The sequence below is a fragment of the Rhea americana genome, unplaced genomic scaffold (genome assembly GCF_003343005.1).
Source record: "Rhea americana isolate MKP2758 unplaced genomic scaffold, rheAme1 scaffold_163, whole genome shotgun sequence".
Classification (NCBI taxonomy): Eukaryota; Metazoa; Chordata; class Aves; order Rheiformes; family Rheidae; genus Rhea; species Rhea americana.
The window spans coordinates 2,155,240-2,179,588 of record NW_028185739.1 but is presented as its reverse complement, the minus strand read 5'-3'; the positions used below and the strand labels follow the sequence as shown (position 1 = coordinate 2,179,588).

At 43.9% G+C, this 24,349-nt stretch overlaps 1 protein-coding gene across 1 annotated transcript; it reads left to right on the top strand.

Moving 5' to 3' along the window:
* The first annotated feature begins 758 nt into the window (after positions 1–758).
* LAMB3 (laminin subunit beta 3) lies at positions 759–23,734 on the top strand. Its single transcript, XM_085300324.1, has 21 exons — positions 759–866; positions 5,298–5,412; positions 5,897–5,970; positions 6,284–6,475; positions 6,918–6,981; positions 7,424–7,599; positions 8,364–8,484; positions 8,893–9,081; positions 9,178–9,333; positions 9,959–10,155; positions 12,164–12,275; positions 12,651–13,023; positions 13,597–13,757; positions 14,947–15,155; positions 16,373–16,576; positions 17,317–17,461; positions 19,671–19,878; positions 20,732–20,873; positions 21,283–21,459; positions 21,919–22,072; positions 23,158–23,734. The coding sequence occupies exons 1-21, from the start codon at positions 759–761 to the stop codon at positions 23,289–23,291; spliced, it is 3,411 nt and encodes a 1,136-aa protein (XP_085156450.1). The 3' UTR covers positions 23,292–23,734.
* Positions 23,735–24,349: the final 615 nt, after the last annotated feature.

The window sequence follows — 24,349 nt, the reverse complement described above, 5'->3', positions numbered from 1 at the left end:
AGTTACTGCACAGCTTCGTGTTCTGGCCATTTCCAGAGGATGAAAAGACACAACTCAATACCTTTCCCTTGTTCAAGGTGGCGTGAATATTTTGAAAGCAGTGACAATAAACGCTGCTCAGGTCCGGATGTCACTTGCTACGAGTGTTGCCCGACTCTCAGCAAACAGGAGTCTGGCTTGAGAATTAGGTTTAGCTCAGTTGGTTAGAGTGTAGTGCTGATAATGCCAAGGTTGTGGGTTTGATCCCCATATGGGCCACTTGTTTGAGGGATGGACTAGATGATCTCCAGAGGTCCCTTCCAACCTTACCGATTCTACGATTCTAGTATGCTCAGGCAAAGCTGAAGTTAGAGGAAAGTCATTTAACTGCTCATTGCCTCTGTAATGGTGTGCCAAGCATTTAAGATCTTGAGTCTGATCTACATCTAGCTGTGGGGTCCTTCTCTTTTCAGTCTGTTTCTTTAAATAGGCACAAACTATTATCTAGTATTTCTTCTTTATCCATTCTTCTCCCCTATCTCCTCTGTCACCTCTGAGTTTTGAGGTCTCCACTAAAACCAAACTGAGGGTCAGTTCACTGTATTTGTGTTTTGGGCATAACATCAGAACTCAGACTTCACTGTGTCACTTCTGAGTGGCTGGGAAGGATGTGAAATTGGGCATTATGGCTAAGTTTTATATCTGTGATTCAAAATTGGAATGCAAGTGAGAGGTCTCTTTTCAAATAAAAATTGCTCACTTAGAAGCTTGACGACAACATGTCCATTGGTAATTTCTATGGTGTTTTCCGTGGAACATATATGGAGTATTTTACAGGCAAAATGAGACCTACTGCAGTGGCCTGGCATAAGATTGCCATCCTGCTGGTGCTAACAATTAAAATAGACTGAAATAGAATTTCATAACCTGACTTTAACAGATGCCCTTGTTCCTAAGATAACTTCCTCTTGCTGCTCATCTTATTTTGAATAACTCTCAGTCTCTCTATATACATATCTATAAATTCCTGCTGTCTTTCAGAACTTTCTAAAATAAACTTGGAATGGTAATTATTGTCCCAATACAATATTTATCATGCAAGACTACACTTGGTTACCATATGGGAGGCTGGATACCAGGAAACCGACTGACAGAGTGCCTCTTGTTGACATGAAACAGAATTGATACAAGACCACCAAGGTCTCAACAGCTATTAAAGGTCTTCATTTCAAGGCTGGAGAGAAACAGCTTCCCATTTTTGCTGATGAGTAATTTCAGTTTATTTTAGTTCATGCACTTATGCCAGGAGGTGTTATTTCAAGGGCTCTCTACTCATGTTAAAATGGCAACTATAGCTGCTTAAAATACTTTGGTCAGAGTCCATCAGCTTAAAATTCTTTGAGGTTTGCTGCCCGTGCATGTGTGGAGAGAAGGGAATCATGGAAGGTTAATGAGTAACTGGTTTTACAAGCTCTTAAGAAAATGAGAGCTGCAAAGATCTGAAGCAGAACTGAGGGAGAATTGCACAGCCCAACACTGTGTTTGTGTTAGGTGAGACTGTGTTCTCGTGCGTGCACACACACAGTTCGCAAGTGTCCAAATGCCATATCTTTGTCCTTTACAGGTATCAGTCACCTGCAGACAGAAACACATTCTCTCATACAGCATGCTGTGTGCATACTTCCCATTCTAGTTCACAGTCTTGGTTTGCTCTTACGTGTGGTGTGTGTGCATTTTTATTTGCAATTGCTAGATGTTCTTCTAAATAAATGCCCCCTGCCATTTATTTCTAAAACATAAATCTTTTTTTTTTTCCTTCGGTATGCTAGTTTTTCCTCTAAAATGACAGTCTCATGAACTACTTTTCAAGCAGCTTGAAAAATGTTTTCTTTAATCTCTGAGTTTTCATAACCAGTATTTTGAGTGATTGTAAGAGCTGCTTTGCAGGTTTGAAATGTGGAAGGGCAGTGAGCTGTTGTCAGAACTGCAGCTTCTTCTGCAATCCTGTAGGCCTTTTCCACACCACATCTCACAAGATCACTCCTTGCACCTCTTACAGTGCATACATATTCTTTATGTCTCAGTAGCCTGTGGGCTGGGCTGCTGGGGTTTTGCCATGTGCACCTGGGACAGCATTGGATTAGACCAAGTATGGGAGAGGCATGGGAGAGCTGGCGTGCAGGGCTGCCCTGTGGGTCAGTGACCCAGTTTAGACTTCGACCACTTCGTTTCCATTTCTGTCATGTACTCCCACAGGCTTGGTTTATTCCTGGCCAGCTCATCTCAGATGAATCTACTGAATCATTCACTATGCTGGTAAAAAAAGAGGGGGAAAAGCAGGGAAAGATATTTTCTTGCTAAATCTCCTTGCAAACCACAGCTAGATGGTCATTTTGGCAATTCCCTCTGTCCCAAGGAACTTTGAGACACATAGTCAGTAAAAGCAAATTTTCTTGTGCAATAGAGTTTCACAATTTGCTCAAAGTATGTGAAATGAAATTTGAATTCTGCTTGCAGTGTTAATTTTAGTTTAAAAAAAATAGTAAACTATTCCCCAGCTTAGATTTCAGTATTCAAGTCTGTTGCATTTTTTCCCTCCCTCCCTGTCCCCAAGCGCAAACCTTCTCAGTCTGCCTGGCAGGAGAGCTGCAGCTGGAGCTCACTCAGAGCTACTCTGTGTTGGCCTCAGCAAGGCAAGCGTGAGCCAGGCTTAACGGGCAGATCTTTTCCTTAATAAGGGATACATGGGACAGGTGCGATCCAAACAGCTGCAGATTGCAGAAGCTCCATGAGGTTAAATGATAAAACTTTACCAATAAACTGGAAAAGATTTTCACACTGAGCACAGCTCCAGGATGATTCTTGGATAAATTTGACGGGTCTATCTCAGGCAGATATTTTCATCTTTGCTTAGGACTGCATTTTAAAAGGGATTGAAGCTTTATTGCCAAAGCATTAATTTCATTTTAGCTGCTAGAAAGTACTTTTATTTATGACTGTGTGAATAATGTTAATAAATATGCGTGAATAATTCCTAATAAATAATTTATTTGAGGTTAAACCTTCCTTTTCCCGTTTCTAATCATAGTCAGAATCCTGAAATTTAATATTATTGTGAATAATAATATTATTCACTAACTTATTTCTGTGGATAATTCCCATTGCTTTATGACAAACAATTTGCTACTAGTAGTCATTATCTGAAATGAATTCTTCTGGAATATGAATACCATATTGTATTGTTTCTAGATGTTTATAGATAGAGTATAAAGAGTGCAAATATAATAGAAACAGATCTGTTTAAACTGAGGATCTCCTTTCAATAGCCATCTAACTCTGCTGAAAGATTCCCAGGTCCATGGGCAGGGGGCTCAGTTCTACATTTTGCTAGAAACTAAAACCAAACCACTACCTGTGCTTAGAGCTCTCGTAAGGTGCTGGAGCTTCGTGACTGCTTAACTTCCTTGTCATCAGCGAAGCACTATCCACTAATGATGAATGAACACAACCTCAAGTTGAGAAAGCCATCAAACAGCTGTGGATCTACTTTAAATAATTATGATAACAGTTCTGTTTTCCATTCAAAACCAACTTATGCTTTGTATGATTTGGCTTTTGTGCAAGTGCAAGCAACAAGGTAATTTTGGACAGTTTTCCTTTGATTTTTTCTTAAGCTTTAAAAAAAAAAAAAAGTTCTGGAACTAAGTGCCTTTTGTAGAAACAGAAGAAACTTACTTGACTTAAATGATCCTGTTCAGGGAAAAAGAAATGTGTAAACTGTGACTCAATTTTTTCATGGTTAGAATGGGAAAGAGAAATCTCCATTCTACCACCCCATAGCCACTACCTTCTGCTGCCTCGCCACGGCACTCTCCTGAGCACAGATTTATCCTTAAACCTGACAAATGCAGAGCAGCATGCTCAATGTTTCAATTGGAATCTGCTCATTTGTTTTAATAACAGGTGGGGAGATTTTAGCACAGAGGCAGTTGTAAAAGGCTTCTTGTTACTTGCTCCGGGCACTTGATGTCTCTGCCCTGATGCTGAAAGCTGATCTCATCATTGGGGTCCCAAGTGGGGTCCCAAGTATGCCCCATGCCTATGGTGTGCCTCATACTACCCTGGAGACCTCCAGCCCTTGCAGCTAGAGCACCTTGTATTGCCTTCTTGTGGTCAGCACTTAACACCTTGTGTCGAATATTCTCCCCTTCTTCTCCGTGTTTCTCTCCTGTTAAACCTGGTTTCCTCTCAAGGTAGCTTTCTGAACCGCCTCTGCATCGAATGTGTCAGCCTGTGCATGTCACCAAGCCTTCAAAGCCAGTCTCCTGCTATTGCAGCAAAATCTTCAAATAATCTTTGAAAATTTTCTCCAGCTTCAGGATGTGTTGTTTTAAAGTGCAAAGCCCTCCCTGTTTCAAGGGTGCCCTAACCCAGCCTGTTTGCCACATCATGGCTGGCATTCCTTTTTGCCTAAACTAGGAGTTTCTTACTCAATCTACTTTCTACTGCTTTTGACATGTTTCTGAGCCCAGTCATGTGCCACATGCACTGGAAGGCTTTCTGGAAGTAATGGCATTTACTGTTGTTTGGTTAGTCAAAACCAGGATATTTGTTTGTTCCTCAGGGACCTGATTTTTTTTTTTTTTTTTTTCAGTCTCTGCATTCCCAATGCTATGTTTCTGTTTCCTTCTTGAATTACTTGCTTAATGGGAGAGCTGAACTTTGAGCTGCTCGACTCCCCACCCGCTCACTTTTCACCCACTGAGCTGTTTGCTCCTGCTTTGCACAGCGCGGAGAGTGCAGAGGGGCTGAGCTACACTTACTTTTTTGAATACTAGAGAAAGGCTGGTCTGTTTGCCCAAACAGCCCTACTCAGTTCTGTGGAAAAGGCAAAGTGGTGCTGAAAAGCTGCAAAAAGATTTTTGTCAAGCACTGCCATTGCAGTGACATAAGGCCAAACACGGATATGGTTTAAGAAAAGGCATTTTTTTTTATGATTGGCCAAAAGTATGTTTTAGTTAAAACAATTTTGGTTTTAGTTTTTAGCCCTTAAAACCACAAGCTTTTTAGTGGGACATGAGGGGGTCCACTTGAGTTTTGATTAATGCTTATTACTAATTATTACTGTTTATTACTAATTAATAATTACTATATTATTACTAACTTGTTTAGCTGTCTAATAAAACAGCTTTATTTCATTTGTTCATCTGTAAGTTCATGCCTAATTTGAGCCTCTTCTCTGGGTGAAAGCTGAGTTCATGGCAGCTTCCCTTCAGCCGTATGCTGATGGCTATTTCCACCTGCATTTTTCCTTTCAGTGGAGTATGAAATGCTGCAGGTGCGACTCTCGGGTGCCTCACTCCCACAACAGTCACCGTGTGGAAAATGTGCTGTCCTCCAAAGGGCACCTGCGCTGGTGGCAGTCCCAGAACAGTGAGTGCTGGGGAGGCTGGGATCCCTCCACAGTGGGCTTTCATGTATCTGAGCCTTCAGGCCTGTGCGTTCTACAGCAGGAATCCTGTCTCAGTTCCCCTGCCTGCCTGGGATCAGCCTTAAGTATTCCCAGGATCATAGGTGACTGGATGCTGCATTTAGGTCTTGAAAACAATTGAACAGAAACTTTTGTTTTCTCAAAGATATTTCAAAGTGGATGTTGAAACTTCAGTTCCTGTTTTGAACAAGCCATTCCCTGTGGGATGGTAATTCCAAGTTTCTAACTTCATGTTCTCACAGACACTTGTTGACTTAAATGATTGGAATACTATCACTGAGGGGAGGAAAAGAGGTGTTAAATTCAATTGGATTGAAAGATTGGAAGGAAAGAGGGAAATAAATGACTTGACTCAGACAACTAAGTGTTTTATTTTTCTGAAGTCCATGGTCTGCATCTCTGAAAACTGTTTCTTTGTGTCTCCAGGCGTGGATCAAGTCTCTTTGCAGCTGGATCTGGACAAGAAATTCCTGCTCAGTAGCATCGTCCTTGACTTCAGGGTTTGTATGCACCCTCCCAACTTTCAAAGAGGCTACAAAACATAGTGGAAGGGCTCTACTGGCTCTTAGCAGGATGTGGGAATCCAGATGCAAAGCTGCTGCTGGGCTGCACATAAGCAGGCCAGGGATTGTGCCTCCATTTCTCCCTTCTTTTTCATTTGTATGGCTGTTTCCTAGGGCTATTAGGAGGACCAGAACAGGCTGGCTTCCAGTAGGTGGTAGGTTCCCATGTAACTGATTGTCTGCTGTAAAAATCTCTTTGATGCAAGCCTTAATCACAGATATGCCTCTTTTTTCCTCCTGGCCACTGCAGTCTCTCCTCCCTGCTGCAATGCTGATAGAGCGCTCCACTGACTTTGGCAAGACCTGGAAGGTTTATCAGTACCTGGCCTCTGACTGCGCTGCCTCCTTTCCTCGGATCCCTCAGGACTCCCCCAAGAATTGGCAGGATGTACAGTGCCAAGCACTGCGTGCCCAGCATGGATACCCTGTACATGGGCGCAAGGTACGATTTATAGGATTTTGTTGCAGGAGGCTCCAGCATTTGTACATTCCTTGCAATGTAACCCTGTAATAGGGGCCAGATCACCTAAGTTACATTGCAGAAAGATATAGTGGCTTGGAAGTGCTGGGATTTGTGTGTGTCACAGGAAATCTTCTACAAATATTATACCTAGCAAGTGATGTGAGTCAGTGGACATCCAGGAGTGCTGAGGAGAGTCCTCTGGAAGATTCTTACTCCTTCCAAAAGGAAAACCCTTACTGCTTTGTGGGAAAGCTATGGCTTTTGTCAGTCTTCTGCTAAATCTTCAGCAATTCTGAGGCCTTTTTTCTGCATTAAGTGACAGTTCTGCAGAAGAGGCAGGTTCAGGGCACTGTCTTACTGCTTAGGTTGTGAAAAGAAAGAACTTTCTACTTTTTAATTTTCTTAATCRTTTCCTTCTAAGGTCAAATTCAGTGTCCAAGACCTGGCATCTACCATTTCTAACTCTTACAGCCAGATTGTCAACAGTAAGTGAATGACCTTCTGTGTATCTGAGAAAGGGAGGGGAGGGTGATGCACCTTATGGTTTTACCTGCATGTGATGGAGGGCACTGACTGAGCCTTGGTAAACCCTTCTGAGGGAGCAAGCCCTTTGCAAAGCAAACCTTCAGCTGCATGTCTGATGGCTGCCCTGACACCTCTCTGATGTATGATGTCCTCTGTGCACACCGCAGGTACAGCACTGACACGACTTTCCTTTGTGGTGCCCCTCAGATATGCTGCAGACTGGCATGTCAAATATCTTGAATGCAGGAGCAGGTTTTGGTCTTCACTGATAGTTCAACTACTGCTTTGTGCTGAGGCTGCTGTCGGTTTCTTGTTCCTAACCTTCAGTGCTAATTRTGATGTTCTTCTCCAGCTTGTCTCTGCTTCTGCTGCCTCCTCACATCTCTTATTGATCCCTAACAGATCTGGGAGAATTCACCAACCTGCGAATTAACTTCACTCAGCTCCCTCACATTGTGCACCAGGGTTACCGCTCACCCAGCACTTTCTATGCTGTGACAGAAATGCAGGTGCAGGGAAGCTGCTTCTGTAATGGACATGCCAACCGTTGTGCTCCTTCTGGAGATCAGCATGCCATGGTGAGTGCCAGGGCGTAAGGAGAAGCTGGGAGACGAATACTGTTTGGTATCAATCTGTCCCTGAATCCAGCCCCATCATATGCCCTGGCCTCCTGCGTCTCAGGGAATACTGATCAGGAGAGTTTGGACAGGATGACCAGCAATTTGATGCGAGAGAATCTTATCCCTGGCCAGAGGCTGCTTTGAATCAATCAAAGGGAAATGTTGCCCTGTTTTGCCTGCAGCATTAGGGTGATGGCTGTGAGACTGGTGTAAAACTATTTCTTGTGTATGAAGGAAGTTAAAGGGCTTTACAAGGAGTTACAAAAGTTTGTGGCTGTAGGAGTTTGTAGTCTGGATGTAATTGCACCTGCTGTCACTGGGTCATTTGGCCTATCTGGAAGACACTGAAGTTTCTAGCGGGCTCCTTCATATTCAAAAAGTATTTGCCGATGYAGATTGCTTGTGTGAGATTTCCCTGTCGGCAGCCTGTGTTTGTCCTGTTAGCCTCAGTTGTGTTTGTCCTCAAGTATATTGTAGAGGTGATGGGAATTCATTGTTGCTGTGGGCTAGGGAGCAGCTTGTCCCTGTTTTTATGGTTCTTGCTGTCTGAGTGTAAGAAAGCTTGATCTTTCTGCCTTCATCTGTGTAGTGCTTGGGAACAGGCAGGTGAGCCAGAAACAGAAGCATGCCAGATGATACGTGTATCAGAAAAAAATCAAAAGAAAACTGTGAAATTCGCAGAACATCCATAAGTAGCGGGTAATATTTTGTCTCTGTTCCAGGTTCATGGACATTGCGTATGTCAGCACAACACTGCAGGGCCGAACTGCAATCATTGTGCAGACCTCTACAATGACCAGCCTTGGCGACCTGCAGAGAACAACAATCCCCACGAATGCCAGAGTAAATCTGTCTTTCCCTCTTTCCTCTTCCTTAGGCCTTTCTAACTTCTGCTGATTCATGAATGATAGGAGAGAGAACAAATTCTGAGTCTTTTTACCTGGACACTGCTGGGGACTGGATGTTAATATGAACTGTCTTTGCAAAACCTATTCCTGAAATGACTATACTGATACTGGTTTGTTGGAACTGCAATAGGGCTGATGCCCCCAGGGTCACAAAATGGATCAAGATAGTGCTCCTTTAAAACTGTCTGGCTGGTGCAAGTTTCACACTGCTGCAGTTTATGGGTGCTAATATGCATTGCAGATGATGAGGGCACCATCTAGTGACAATGTGGCAGAGCCTCCGGCTGCTAGGAGATTTTTACACAGCTGCAGTGTCAAATAGGCTTGCTTACTTTCTTTTTAGGGTGCAACTGCAATGGTCACTCCGACTCGTGCCATTTTGACGCAGATGTTTACCAAGCCAGTGGTGGGGAGAGCGGAGGTGTGTGTGACAACTGCCAGCACAATACAGAAGGGCGAAACTGTGAGCGGTGCAAAACTAACTATTTTCGCAACCAGCAGCAAGATTTTGCCCATCCTGAAGCCTGTCTGCGTAAGAGCCTGGTTATACCTGTGTAATATCTTCCCTGAAACTCCCACCGACTTCTCCTCAGACTCCTCATTGATGCTGTTTATTGCGTGTTTCCAGCCTGTGAATGTGATCCAGACGGCACTGTGCCAGGCTCCATTTGCGACCCTCTCACTGGACGCTGTGTCTGCAAGGAAAATGTGCAGGGGGAGCGCTGTCACCTCTGCAAGCCAGGATTCACCCAGCTGGCTAACACCAATCCCCAGGGATGCCACAGTGAGTAGACCTTGAAATAGCTACTGCTGCCTGGGAGCTAGCTCACATCTAGCCTTTGCATGCCGCATCTTTAGTAACTCTGAAAGGGACCTGGTTCTCAGCCAGCATTGATTTGGGGTTTCCAGATCAGAAACCTGACAGGCAGGGACTTATAAACCTCCTTACTTAGGGCTGTAGTCTGTATCAGGTTTGAGTTTGGCAAAAGTTGTTGGAATACTGGAGTTGAGAACATATGTAGGGCTGTATCCTCCATTGTGGGTGCCTCCCCTGACAAACAGAGGGCTTGTGAATCCATCAGGGCTGCTGAAAGCAATGCTGTGTGGGGCTGAGTGTAGCTGCACAGCAGCAGAGAGCTGCCATGGCTTGGGTTAGCAGTGCCTGCATCAGCTGGGACTGGAGGGGGATAGAGGCCTCCCAGGGCTGCTGAGTCCTGCTGCAATGCTTGGGTGGACACGTGGTGTTAAAGTAGGGGCACAGCTCCTTTGTGCCAAGCTCTAACGTTAAGGGAGAGAAAGGAGAGCACATCTTTCAGCAGCAGTAAGGTGCTTGGATAGACCTGACTTGTGGGAAGACAGGCTGGTACTAAACACTCAGTTTTAACAAGACTAAACCCTTCCTGTTTCAGGATGCACCTGCAACCTACTAGGATCACGCCAGGACATGCCCTGTGATGATGAGACAGGGAGGTGCTTCTGTCTGCCCAACGTGGTGGGAGCCAACTGTGACCAGTGTGCCGTTGACCACTGGAAGATTGCCAGTGGCCAGGGCTGCCAGCCCTGCAGCTGCGACCCTCGCCACTCACTCAGCACCCAGTGCAACCAGGTACTGTCAAGCCCTGGACACACGGCATTCCTGGGGCTGGGGCTCTTGCTCTAGGATGCTGCAATCCCTTGGTACGTGCTGCAGGTAGCTGGGCAGAGGTCGAAATTACCTGCTGGCCGCATATTCTGTGTGTCCTTGGGCAGTCAGTTAGTGTCCCTGTGCCTTGGCTCAAATGTCAGGCTAATGATGCTTCTGGACACTGTGAGGATAAGTGCTTTAGACTTTTGGTGCTCTATGTGCTGCTCATACAGCTGTGAGACAGGTATGAGGGAATGATTTTGGTATGCACTTCTCCTCTCCCTTTCCCTTTCTTTTTCCAGCCAACTCTGAAAACAGTCCTGTGTGGAACTGCTGGCACCCTGCTGGCCCAGAGGGAAGTGGGGAGATAAGCTGTCAGGGCTTTGCACTGCAACAGCTGAGGATGCTGTTGACAACAGGAGCCAGTGTCCCTGCTGTGGCACAGCATCCTTATGTTACTGAGWCATCAGAGCATCAAAACTACTTGTTAGATGGTGTCATCTTGCCATCCCATGTGTGGGACCCTCCAAAGAAGGGCAGTGCATTTCTTAATGCATTATGCTCTTGTTTTCTACTTTTCATTTCCTAGAAGCAATGTGACAGGCTATTCAGGAAAATGAAGGAAAGTGGTAATTACAGAGACAAGATTAAGCTATTGTAAAAGACCCAATACTTGTTCAGGAAATCCTAATATGAGATTTTCACTCAATAAGAGATTTTCACACAGGCAAGGCAGGTTAATTATCCTCATTTGTCAATGAGAAGTGTGTTTGTTACTTCGGGCTTAAGAGACAACTGGGAAAATTAAAATTAAATGAAAAAAAAGATATAAGAGCCAAAGACAGGTCCCAAGCCAGCTCAGCACAAGGAGGAAATCTGAGACACAAAGGAGACCTAATTTCTCACAGATGATTCCTTTGTCTTTGAAACATAACCTAAAACCTGAACATCGTAATACTTGTAAGCGGGGGCTGTTTGGAAATCTGGACACAAGCCTCTTATGGTTGTGCCCAGGGACCAGCTGAGCCTGAAGCCCAGGGTGTGCAGTGCTGACATGTAATAAGATACAGTCTAAATAGCCAAAAYTGACAGAGTGCTAGTAACAGAAAGAGAGGATTATTATTATTTACATCTCATCTTCCTTTGTGGGAGGATGTCAGGGGAACAGAGACAAACTCTTTTCAGTTGTCCCGTGTGACAAGACAAGAGGCAATGGGCAGAAATTGAACGACAGAAGTTCCCTTTCTAACATCTTTGCTGGGTTGATGGGGAGAGTCAGAGATTCCCTTACAAAGGTTCRGGTTGATGGCAGTGGTCATCAGAGTGGTGAGAGGAAACCTCCTCTCTTTTGTTCTCTCTCCCTTCTACACGCTGGCAATAAACCCCAGTGCTGGCAGTGATGAGACGATCCTCTCCCTAGGACTGAAAGATCAAAGCTGTGTGCCTTCTGTTGTTTTTCCTACCCTTAGGTAGGAGACAGACAGATTGAAAACAGAAAGGCTTGAGAGTGGTTCAGGCTCTGCAGTTCAGSGTATGCTGCGTGGAGTGGTTTGCATCATGATGTAGGCCTGAATTAGCAGCTGAGCTCACACGGGACTTAAACAGTGATGATAAACACAAGTGCTGGGAGATAGGTGCCTGAATTCCCACACATGACTGACTTTTCATTGTCACTCAAGGAGTTGGAGAGGTTCAACAACAGCAGAAGTGCCTGTGTGGGATGAAAATGTGACTAATTCTGTCAGGGTCTGACAGCAGAAGGGTTTAACAAGGGATAGTTAGAGAGAGAACTGATGTTGCATATCAGGCTGGAGCTTCCTTCTGTTCCAGAAAGGAAATGCAGGAGCCTTTGGTTGGAATTTCCTGCTACTGAAGTCAGCAAAGGGTCGGAATACAGGGCGGCTTTACTGATTCAAGAGCAAATCAGGAGAGGGCTTTCCTAGGAAGATATTCAGAGCTGGATCTCCCTAATGCATTTTTCTTGCTTCAGTTCACAGGACAGTGTCCTTGCAGAGAAGGTTTCACAGGACGAACATGTTCTGCTGTACAGGAGCAAGTTTGCCCAGATAGACACTATGGAGATGTCAGGGTAGGATGCACAGGTATGGAAGAGCCATTTCTCATTGGCATACTGTTACTTAGTACAGTGAAATCACTGGTTATCTGGAAAAACAGCATCTGGCCAATGACTTGACATCAGACTTTCCACAGTACTTTACAAGAGAACTTTCCGGTCTGGAAGAGCCTCCCTGTTTGGCTCTGTTCCTCTCTCCTATCTCTGGGTACTATGAGCAATCAGGCTTTGGGGACCTGTTTCTTTTACTGTGTCCATGCCATCTTCTTCCCAGACATGGGAAAGGGTGAAAGAGGTAGACTGAACTTCAGATTATATTGGCATTCAATTTAAAGGGCCTGATTCCCAACACCCCCTTTTAGTGGGATTGACCTCTGTATCTTTTCACCTTTCCATCCACTAGAATGCAACTGTGATTTCCAGGGCACAGAGGAAACGGGATGTGACAAGACCACAGGCCACTGTCTCTGTCGCCCAGGCATTACAGGGATCCGCTGTGACCAGTGCAAGCGAGGTCACTGCAGCACCTACCCCCAGTGTGAGTTATGCCACCCCTGTTTCCAAGCCTATGACAGCGACATCCAGCGCCTTAACACACGCAAGGTCAGCCTGAGCAACTCGACTTCACAGCTGCACTTTGGGACTGGAGGCTCCCGCTTCAGTGCCCGCCTCTCAGAAATGGAGGGCAATGCTCAGCAGGCCCAGAGCATCCTTGACAGTTCTCTAGTGATGGAGCAGGACTTGACCCAGCTGGCCAGCATGCTCACTGTGATCAGGTAAAGGACTTTAACTCGATGATGCAGTGCCCAGAGCTCCATGGGCCCATMGTGCCAGCACACAGGCTTTGAGCTAGTAGAGTAGCTGCCTTAGCTAGATAGAGCTAAGATACAAGCTTTTCCTATGCACTGATTCGACTTGTCATACCTAATCACTTGGATATTTTCTGCTTTGTTTCCATAATTGAAAATGTTGCTAAGCTCACACAATTATCAGGGACACAAGAGGCCTGTGCTTCCAACATGCTCCTCCTGTGGGCTGGTCTTACCCTGCAAATAGAGGAGAGCATTTGACAGGCTTTTGATGATCATCTTGCATCCCATGTATAGACACAAGCCTGAAAGATGAGGTAGAGAGGACCCAGAAGAAGAGAGCTCTAACCTGGCTCTGCTATCTAAGGGCTGTGCAAACCTCTGAGGTTATTGTGTATACTTGGGCAGCCARTTCTCTGGGCAAAGAGAAGTGCCTCTTCACCATGTGTTTGTAGCATCCCAGCACATGAGGACCTGATCTCTGTCCACAGATAATTTGCTCTGTACTTGAATACATGTTTTTTGCTTTTTCTCTCTCAGAAAGCAAGCCCAAGGCATAAATCCTGACCTTCATTTTCTGGATGAGACTACTTCTCTATCTAGTGAGCTTGACACCCTTAACAGAAGTTCAGTTATCATTAACACCCAGTATCAGACTAAGAAGAACCAGTTTGAAACCAGCCGCAGCACAGATGTTTCAGGTACAGTTGTACTATTTCTTAATTTGTGGCTGTTAATTTACTCAATGTGCCTGTGGGTCTGGTGGCTTTCCCATGGCTTGAATGTATAAAATGGAGAGGCTTTAACTGGCTGTCAGCTTAGGAACAATAAATAGCTCTTCTCCTGATAAAGAGAGAAACTCTTTCTATCAAACCTCTAATTTTAGCAATTACTAGCAATTTTATGCTAACAGATTATTTGCTCTCAAGTATTGAGGTTGGAAGACTCAGTGTGCATGCATCATTTTCCTGATGTCCCAGCAGGCCGRCTGATTTCTCTCTCAGCCAGCACAAACTTTCTTCTACATGCAAAAGTGCCTCTCCTCCCAGGGCCCAGCATGAGCTATTAGAAAAGGGGGTGAGCCCATCTGAGAATGTGTCACAGAAACTGGGAGGAAGCTGAAATAATGAAGGTTCTGCACAGATGGAAAGGATGGAGGGGTGGGAAAGGGAGTCAGGCGTCTGTCACACACTTAGGAGAAGAGCTAATTAAGCCTTATGATGATGTTAGTAGTAGGTTGCCATTATATCCCTGCTGCAGCTAATTCTCTCCAAGTATCTTACTGTCTTCTGCCTTCCCTCCTTTGTATGTTGCACAGTGCAGCTCAGCTTACCAGGGATGCGCTAATCCAGAGCACATGGAGAATGACCTCTGCATGTGCAGATTCACTCTGAATCTCTGATTGTCTAAGCAAGGTTTATAGATCTAAGTCCTGACTGTTCTCCTTTCAGGCTGCAATGGTACAGGGAAGTGGGGGAGTGGTGGGCTCTACCTGCAAATGATGAAAAGGGAGCCCTTCCAAAGGAGCCCTTCCTCCCTCCCCCTGCCAAAGCTCACCTTCTGAATTGTGCTGAGCAAAGCAGGGGTTTAGCTCAGGATCAGCACCAGTGTTTCTTTTGCTCTAATTTTGTTTTGATCTTTGAGCCTCAAACTAGAATTCAGTCCTTTAGGAAGGCTATCTAGCTCACTACGAAAGAATGGCTGAAAGGTATTTGGAATTAGAAGGAGCTTTTTAGTTGTGCTTTAGTGACTAATCTCTGTTTTTGTGTCCCCCTCCCCTCTGTGCGCACATCCACTTGCAGGGTATAGTCAATGACTTTGTTTAGGTAGCTATGCTGCATTTATGAGTCATGAAAGCATTTGTGTCATTTATTGTTTTTTCTCCTGTAGGAGCCTTCAAGACAATCAGATCTGCTTATCAGACATCCACCAATGCCAGCAATCTCATAGCTGGTGCCTCCAGGCTGCTAGCTGAATCCAGAGAGAAACGGAAAAATGCCGAAGGACTGGAAAGGGTTTTTACAGACTATACCTCCACATTGCAAGCTCTCCAGGGCAAGATAGCCTCATCTCCCAACTTGACTCCAGTTATTAATAAGGTGAAAATAGAAAGTGATTTTCTGACTTTCCTGCTTGCATATATCTAGTTTTTAAGAGGGCTTTGTAGTGCTCGCGAGTCAGAAGTCTTATCCTGTGGTCATTCATCTCTCCTCAAACAATCTAGCATGGTAGGATGAAATCTCTGGACAGAAAATCTCACCATAAAGAACATCCCAGCAAATTGCTGCTTTGGAACATCAGTGGGGAACATTCTGAGCATCCCTTGTCTAGTAACAACAGATAACAAAGTACTGCACCCCCCCCCAATCTCTTTTCAGACATACATTTTTTTCCTCCAAGGACTCTCTTATGTGTCAGTTTTTGTATCTCAAAGACCCACTTAATTTATGGGTAAGGTTCCTTTTCTTTCTCCTTCACTGCTTTGTTATTGCCATGGAGATCCATTTTAGTGTCTCCTAATGCACTGTTGCTGTGGAGACCACCAACCTTCCATCTCTGCTTTTCAGGGCATCAGAGTGTTCCCAAGTAATCAGCCTGGGCTGATTTTTGCACTCTCTCTGAATTTGCTTGTGCCCATGCTGCAATGTGTTCTTTGGATGGTAACTCTAGAACATGACCTGCAGTTAAAAACACTCATGTGTAGGCAAAAGAGCAGGATCTTCTCAACCTGTTATCCCTTTAAAAGAAAATTGGTCAGGTTGCAGGGTTTCCAAGAACTGTGAGGAGAATTGCTATCTTGTGAGTAAATGAAATGTTTGCTCCATATAGACACACCCTCTGTTGTATTTCGTGAGCTGCTGGGATTTGGCTCCTACTTTGCTCCTGTTTGTGCTCCGGCTTATACTTGGAGATGGTGACGAGAAGTTCAGTCCTCACAGTACTGTCTCAGATATGGGCATTCAAAGCCAGTATGTGTGTGCGTAGTTCTGACTGCCCTTCTCTGACATAGTCATAGTCTTTGCTTGTTTGGGCTTAATCACACAATTGGGTATATGTCACTGGCAGCCATGCTCATGTGCTTTGGCCACCCAAATCAAAGGGTTGGTACTTCTGACGTCCCACATATCGCTTCCACTGCAGAAGTATTGCAAGTTCATGCCCAGGTCCCTTGGCATGAGTCTGTCCAAAGAGCCTGGCATAGGCTAGCTATAATATACTGGTTTGTCTTCCTGAAACCACTGAGGTCTCTGTGCCACTGATGATGACATGGCAGCAGTGAGATCTCAGTACTATGTGCTGCTCTCTCCCCATTTAGATTTGTGGTGGTTTCAGAATGGAGAAGTGTACTCCTGCTCAGTGTGAAAGGTTGCTTTGCTTGCAAGACAACAGCACAGAATGTGGAGCTGGTCTGAGCTGCAAAGGCATCTTCCCTCTGTCACGAGGTGCCCTCAGGAAGGCTGAGAAAGCTGCGAGCGAGTTCCATAGCTTGAGTGTTCGGCTTCAGGAAACCACACAGCTGGTGAGTGCAAGGAGCATGATGCTCCCTGGGCCTGACCAAGGGCGTGGGTGCTACTGTGCAGCATGCCGCAGGAGCCTATAGCTCTGTGCTCAGTTCTTTGTTATTGTGCGACCTGGAAAGAACAGGTTGTGATAAAATAAACAATCTCAAACTTGATTTGAGACTTGATCTTTTGGACTGCTTCAGAAATTCAGAATTTCTTTTAATGAACATCTTTATGCTACCTCTGCAGTTCTTGGCTCTCATTAGCCTGGAAGCCATAGAGCTGAAATGCCATGGGATCTTTTCTTTTAGTATTTCCAGTCATGCAAGAAGCTCTGGAAATGTCCCAGGGAAGCCTGTCTTCCTTGTATTTTGGGATTAGTATGGCAGAAGGGGTAGGAATTTGAATACACCTCTGAATCTGCAGGTATCTGCTCTAACATTTGTTCGAATCTGGAATGTGTGTTAGCGCTGCTGCACCTTTTCTCTATAGCATTTCAGAGTTCTTGCATGGACAAAGTGGGTTTTCAGAGTCGTTCAAAATGCATTTCAAAGGCATTTTCAAATGCCTTTTTGAAACCTTATTTGCAAAACCAACCATCAATCTTTACCATTTACAGTCCTCTAAGCTGAGGCATGTTAAAAATGGGTAAAAGCATAATTTTCAAGTGACTTGTCCAATTTCTTAAGGGTTTGTTAAGGGCTGCTGGGATTTCATATTAAGTGAAATGGCTTCAGTAAGATATTGTTGTTCTCAGATTAAAGCAACAGAGACATCTGCAAATCAGATACAAAGCAATACTCAGCGTCTTGTGGAGCAGATCAGTATAACAAGGACCCAGATAAAAARTGATGTCCGACGCATCCAGCAGTTCATCCAGAAAGTTCGAAACTTCTTGTCAGGTAGCACTGTGCAAACTTACAGTATGCATATGCAAGTTGATTTGTGCATAGGAGATCTAATTTTGTACAGTGATATTATATATGAATACAAAAATTGAATCAACTAAATAGCTTACCTAGTTTAGGCTCAGAGATATCCAGTTCATCTGCACATGAGTTTATTAACATGCCCAAGATAATGTGCATCCACAGAGTGTTTCCTGAGAAGCAGAGGAGAAGAAATTACAGCAGTGCATGATTTTTCTCAGTAGGTGAAGTTTGGCCAGCTGATTTGGTCAAGCATGATTGTGCCATTCACATGGAACCAAATTAATCCTGGATGTTTTAGCCATATTGACTTTTCTGTCACTTCATCAAAGGCAAACGGGGCCTACTTCCTTTCAGGCTTGTTAAGAGCCATCCATTAATGGACGCCTCGGGTAAGAGCATACCAAATGTTGAGCTTTGTGGAGGAATTTTTAATGGCCAAATCTGGTGTCAAATCTCTTTGTTCTAAAACAAAAAACTGAATTTAACAAAAGTGGAAAGCTCTAGATTGACAGCTCTGAGGAAGAGGAGTCTTTCGTTTGTTTGTAGCATGGGCAACAGATTTCTTTGCATAATGTTCTCTGCCATAGTTCCTTTCTTTGTCTCTGGGGCTTGGGGACAAACATATTCACCCATGGCCTCTGTGCTAAAGCTGTCTGTGAGTGTTACCAGTTAGCACTGGTTAGGATGGCAGCTTCTGAGCAGCCTTCCGATGCAGAAGAGTTTATCACCAACATTTACTGACCGGAGATAAACTCAGACCAGTCTTCTCTGGAGCAGACTATTTATCAGACTACAATTCCTTGTTGTCCTATAAAACAACAAGATGACTTACTGTTCACAGACAGATTGTAATAACATAATAAGCTTCATGAGCATTAGCTGAATAAGAAAATCAGGTCATTTGATGCTGCCTGGTGTTAATGATGAGTGAAGATATTTCTGAGCTAATCACTTGGCTAATGTCCCTTGGGCTTTGCCTGCTTCTGATTCCTCAGATTTGTTAACTTTTATTTGTGAAATAAGAAAAGGCTTGTCTTGAAACACAATCTCATCTCGTCAATGAGATCTACTTGACTGGGCTTAGCCATCTTACTCTCTTTGCCAAATTAAAGGTATAATTTTAGTACTTTTCCTGCAAATTTTGCTGAGATGAATGAAAAGTACATACTAAATATGAACTCAGTTCTCGTTTTATTCTAAGCAGTAGGAAAACTTTTCAATACTGAAACAAACCTAAACTCATCGTATTTGTTCCCCCTTAAGTACAACAGAGTCATGTAAGTCCGTAAGAGTAATCAGTGAAAGGGTCAGTTCAGTCTACAATTAAAGACCTACAGCAAATCCCTGGGACAGTTGACAGAGCTTTTTATGTCAGCAATTCTAAAGCATCAAATATGCCAGAAGATGCTAATCAACATAGTTGGGACATACTTAGGAACTATTCTAGTGTGACTTCCATGCTGAGTGGTAACATAGACCCACTCTGGGAAAAGGAGATGTGAGAGGTGTTATTTAGAATAATGGAGAAAGAATCACAGAGCATCAACAGAATGCTTAAAACCTTGAAGATACAGCACAAATCTAGAATAGACAGCAGAAATGGGTACATTCCTGCACACTTCAATATGGAGGAAGAAAATGAAAAAGGGGTAGGTTTAGTTAAAAGGACTACTATTACTGCTCCACTCACTCACTTGCCCCACAACTGAAGATGGCCTGCTCTGTCTGTCATTGAATGCTCTATCCACCTGAGCCCAGAAGGTTCGGTTTTTGGAGAATCAGATGCTGAGCACTGCCCTGTAGCTGGATCATAGTGTACCTAGACAGGTTCACAAATACTGCCTTGCATCAGGGATATGCAATCTGTGTCCTGTCTGTACTCTCTCAGGGAATATGTGGTAGAACTGTTGCCTCCATCTTTTTGATGCTTCCTATTTGGTATCTTATTTCAGTCAGCATGGGGAAAATCACCTTCAGACTGAGYTTTTCTTTAAAAACAGGCACCTGCTCTAGCTAATTAAATTCAAGGTGGACTTTGGCAGCTTTCTGGAACAGAGACCAAGTATGTGTGAGAACATGCAGAGCTGGATATCTGCCTTCATGCTCCCTTGCATTTGCATTCCTACCTTTCTGTTCTTTTCTTCTATTTCTGACATTTGTTTATTTGCAAATTCTTTAGACACAGATACTGACCCTGCTGCTATCCATGAAATCAGTGAGTCTGTTCTCTCACTACATCTCCCTACGGATGCTGCTGCAGTCCTGAGAAAAATGACTGAGATCCAAAATTTGGCTACTAAGCTTCAGTGTCCAGAGAGCATACTTGCCCAGACAGCTGAGGATATTGCTAAGGCCAAGCAGCTTCAACAGGAAGCAGAACAAGCCAGGTCAGTTGGGACTCAAAGGCTTTTAGTAGCTAAGGCTTACACAGCCAGCATGAATGTGGTGATTCTCAGTTGGGTTTAAATCTAACTTTGCTGGAGCTGTACTGACTTGCATAACTGGATGTTTTAGCCCAGGGTCTTCTATGTCCATACAGTACCTAAAAGAATGAGTTTGCGGTCTGTCTGATGCCAGAATACAAATAAGAAATCTGACAGCTAATAATAGATCTCATTATAGGTACTAGAACAAGAAGGTCTTTACCCAAAGTAATGGATGCTCTTTTCCTTCTCTTGAGCTCCCACGATGAGGGATGATAGGCTTGCTCATGTACTACTTGATACTGGTGACCTATATCCTAATTGCACAAGAAAGTGTGAGGGGATTAAATGGACTATTTATTTTCTGGGTGAAAGTTGGGAGGATTATCCCACAGTCCCTTGAAAAGTAATTACAGACTGTCCTTGCAAATTTGGAGCATCTGCTTTGTCGCATGTTGACTTTCAGCAATATCCCAGAGAGCAGGTTAGAAGGATAAGTATATAAACTCCTCGGTAGTGTCTGACACCTGCTTAACCTGCTGGAAGCGATGAGGCAAGGGAGTCTGGCTTTCTAGAGGAAGCTCTTATCACCCAGTTTGAATAATTCCACTGCAGAGAAGTGTCTGTTGTAACTGGTTCAATGGTTGCTTTCCCTTTAATATTTTTTCCTGTACCATTTCCAAAAGAAATCAGTTCACTACTTTTCAGTTACAGTCCTATCTTGCTTTTTTCACTTGCTTATTTTGTCTCTGCCATCTTAACTTCCAACTCCTGCAAGTATCTACATTTACTTCTGACTCTTTCTCATGTTTCCCAGGAACCGGGCAAATGCTGTAGAGGGCAATGTGGAAGAGGTGGTTGGGAATTTGAGACAAGCAAACACTGTGCTCCTAGAGGCCCAGGGTGCTATCAGGGGCTCTAGTTCTTCGCTTCGATTCATCCAGGAGCGCATTGATGAAGTAAGTGGTGTACACTGACTTCCTAAATAGCAATATTCTGCCCTGCTCACTGCCCCTTTGTAACTTCCCAGCTTGATAGTATCCTGTACCAACACAATGTAGAAACCGGATCTGGTAAAGTCCTTGCTATACTTTCTTTCTTCTTCTTCTTCTTCTTCTTCTTCTTCTTCTTCTTCTTCGTCCTTTTTTTTTTCCTGCTGTGTCTCATTTGTTGTGTACTCCAAATTCCAGTCAAAAACCGCAGCTGAGCTCCCTGAGACAAGACATATCTTTTGCTGTGCTCGGTTGTACAGTGATGTCTCTGATCCCTGACGAAAACCTCAGTTCTGTAATTTGTCAATCAAGACAGAAATACTACAATGTTTTTTGGATGTGATTTCCTTCTTAATGCACAACACTGTTCTTTTAGATCAAGGCTGTTCTTGGCCCAACTGAGAATAATGTGAAGTCCATTGCTGGTCAAATGGATGGATTTGCAGAAAGACTCACCCAGTTGCAGTACAAAGCAGATCAGAATCGTCTGAGAGCCACAGATGCACAACAGACAGCAGCTAAGGCTGGCGAGCAAGCAAGGAGTGCTCAGCAGGTACCCAAGCTCGGGCAAGTCAGGAATTAAAGTAGTTCACAGCTGTGCACTTTCTTCTTATTGTCATAAGACAGCAAAGCCAGCTATGTCAAGGCACATTTTTGGGTGGGACAAGGAGAATTCCCTACAAAGGCCACTACTTGTGCATTGTCATTTTCTCATTCATCTGATGTAGTATCCCACTACTGAATTCTTCCAGGCCATTTCTCAATCCTAATGTCTGTTGCTGAAAACTTATTTTTGCTATATCTCCCATATGAGATAGCGTGGCCCACATAGCTATCAGTCAGCACTGACATGGGTATGTATATGTAAGCCTTTATGAGTCTGTATAATAATACTAATGGCAAAGCTCTAGTGCACTATTCATTTACTATTTAAAATGGATTCAACATTGCAAAATCCCCTTTCCCCCAGTTTGTTTGATTCTACATACGCTGCATGTTTGCTTTCCCACAGGCGTTTGAACAAGTAAAACAAACGTACGCTGAGGTGAAGGAAAGACTGAAGCAGAGTTCAAAACTGGGAGTGCAGGGCAGCAGGGTACAAAGCATAAACCTGGAGGCAAAAGATCTACTTGAGGAAACCTTGGCCATAATGCTCAGGATGGAAGGTAAGACTCTTTGTGACCTAATGTAATAATCTCAGGTAGTGAGGAGGGGCCTCTAGAAGGGAGAGGGAAAGTGACTACAAGGAAGACAACATACTTTTGGTGGTGTGGTGGTATGCATTTGAGTTGCAAGCACTGGTACTAAGCTAGTAAATCTAGAGTTAGTAAGGGTATGTACACCTGATATAGAGGGACACTTGTGTCTGCAAAGCAGATAGGCCCTTAGCAGCATCTTGGCTTTCCTCCTCCCATTCTCTTGATTTTTAAGCATTCGAAATAGCTTTGTTTGGTGACTCTTCAGGGCCAGCCAGCATGTGATTCTAGCTGACCGGGAGGCTGGAACCACCTTCTGTGTGGATGGAGAGTGAATGAATGCCTGGACCAGGCCATTGTTGGTGAGGGCCTTGGCATTGCTGGCATTGCTAAGCAGAGGGGAACATTGAAAGAGCTTCTCTAGGCCAGGTGCTCAGAAGAATGCTGCTTGGTGCTATTAACAGCAGGCATGTAGCACTGTACACCTGTTTCCGCATGCARCAAGGGTTTCTGATATTGCTGAGCAGGCCAGCGTGCAGTTTTCCTCCCAAAGCATGAAGTGCATACATATGAGCTTGCTCCTGTCCTACTGACATCAGTGAACAACAGCAGTACAGGTGTTCATCTGCTTCAGAAGTGTCCGGAGAAACCAGAGCTGTTTGGGAGAGAGCAGCAGCCAGCGTGACCCTCCTGCAGAGTGGTTGGTGTGTGTCAGGATGAGCTTTGTGGCCATATCATGACCAGAGTGGGCATGTAACACACACACACAGGGAGCTGGCACGTCTGGCTGATCTGTGAAACTTTGCAGCTTTTGTGAACTGAATCAACATTCAGAGCAGTTGTGTTCAGGTTTTCCGAGGAGTAAGAGGGAAATGCAAAAGGAGAAGGCAGTGCTAACTGTCCTCCCTTTGCCCCTGCATGAGCAATATCTGCCCCACAACAGAGGTGGAGGCTCAGTCCAACCTGAACGGCCTCTGAAAGCTGGGAATGGTAACTGGATATGTCTTCCTCCAACTGTGATCTTCCTGTAACCCTTTCTTTCCCTCTCTCCTCAGCTTTAGAGGCAGAAATTCAGAGAAGTAACAAAGCTTTAATCTCCAAGTCGACAAGCCTTGTGGGCCTGGAAGAGCAGGTCGAAAGGATTCGGAATTCGATCAACAAGCGAGTCGCATACTATGACAGCTGCTGACGAACGAACTGTTGAGGCTCTGTCTTGCCATACAGTTGTATTGTCTTCCTTCTCTTCAGACAGTTACTTCTGTATTTATTTACATTTTCTGCATGAAGTTTTCATGTTCCTAATTCTCTGATATTAGCAAATTGAATTACTGGGTCTTTGGAAAATAGCTACACTGAGCCAAAGGAGCAACTGGAATTATGACATTTGGTCTGGCTGAAGCCACCTAATTCTTATAGGAAAGGGAGACAGAAACCAATCTTCATTGCAAATAAAAAACATCCAGAAAGTTGCTATTTCTATAGGAGTTTATAAACCAGTAATTTTTTTTCTTATTTTAGCCAATTCAAGCTCTTGCAGCTGGATTTCACTGTTCAAATTGAAGCCTTCATATGAGGCCTTTTAAAACATTTTATCTGCATTGCAGTTTATCCTTAAAACTTGCTTTGGATTCAGTACTCTCCTCCTTTATTCAAAGAACCAGATCACAGAAACGTAGAATTTTATCTCTGTCATATCTATATATCATACCTATACTTACACAAATAGCAGAAATGCAACTTCTAATTCAAAGATAGAGTCAAATTTCTTCTTTGACTTTCTGCCACAATCTGCTTATTTACCACGTAACACTTTGCCAGCAGAATACTAGAGGGAATAGGTCTGCAAATGCACAGAGATTGCTTTAGAAGGGAGTTAATAGACCATTTCCACATCAAATTTCTATGAATAACCAACAAGCATTTTACAAAACAAAAGTCGGCTTTATTAAGCAAGTATTTATTGCACAGTTACAGACTTGGAAGCAGCGAATTTAGACCTTGCTGAGATTATTATCAGACATGTGGAAGTTGCTAGCAGGTTGTCTCCTTTTGTAGTTTAAGTGAAGACTGCACAGCCTAGGCGGCTGTTTGACACTGAACTTCAGGGTACTGAAGGTTGGGAGTAAACAAAATCCCAGGAGTGACAGAGTGCAGACTGTATTAAAAGAAAAAAAAAGAGCTGCCACTGAGTAAAACTCTGCATGGCTTTGGTTTATAGGATTTATGCTGTGCAGTGCACTTATTATG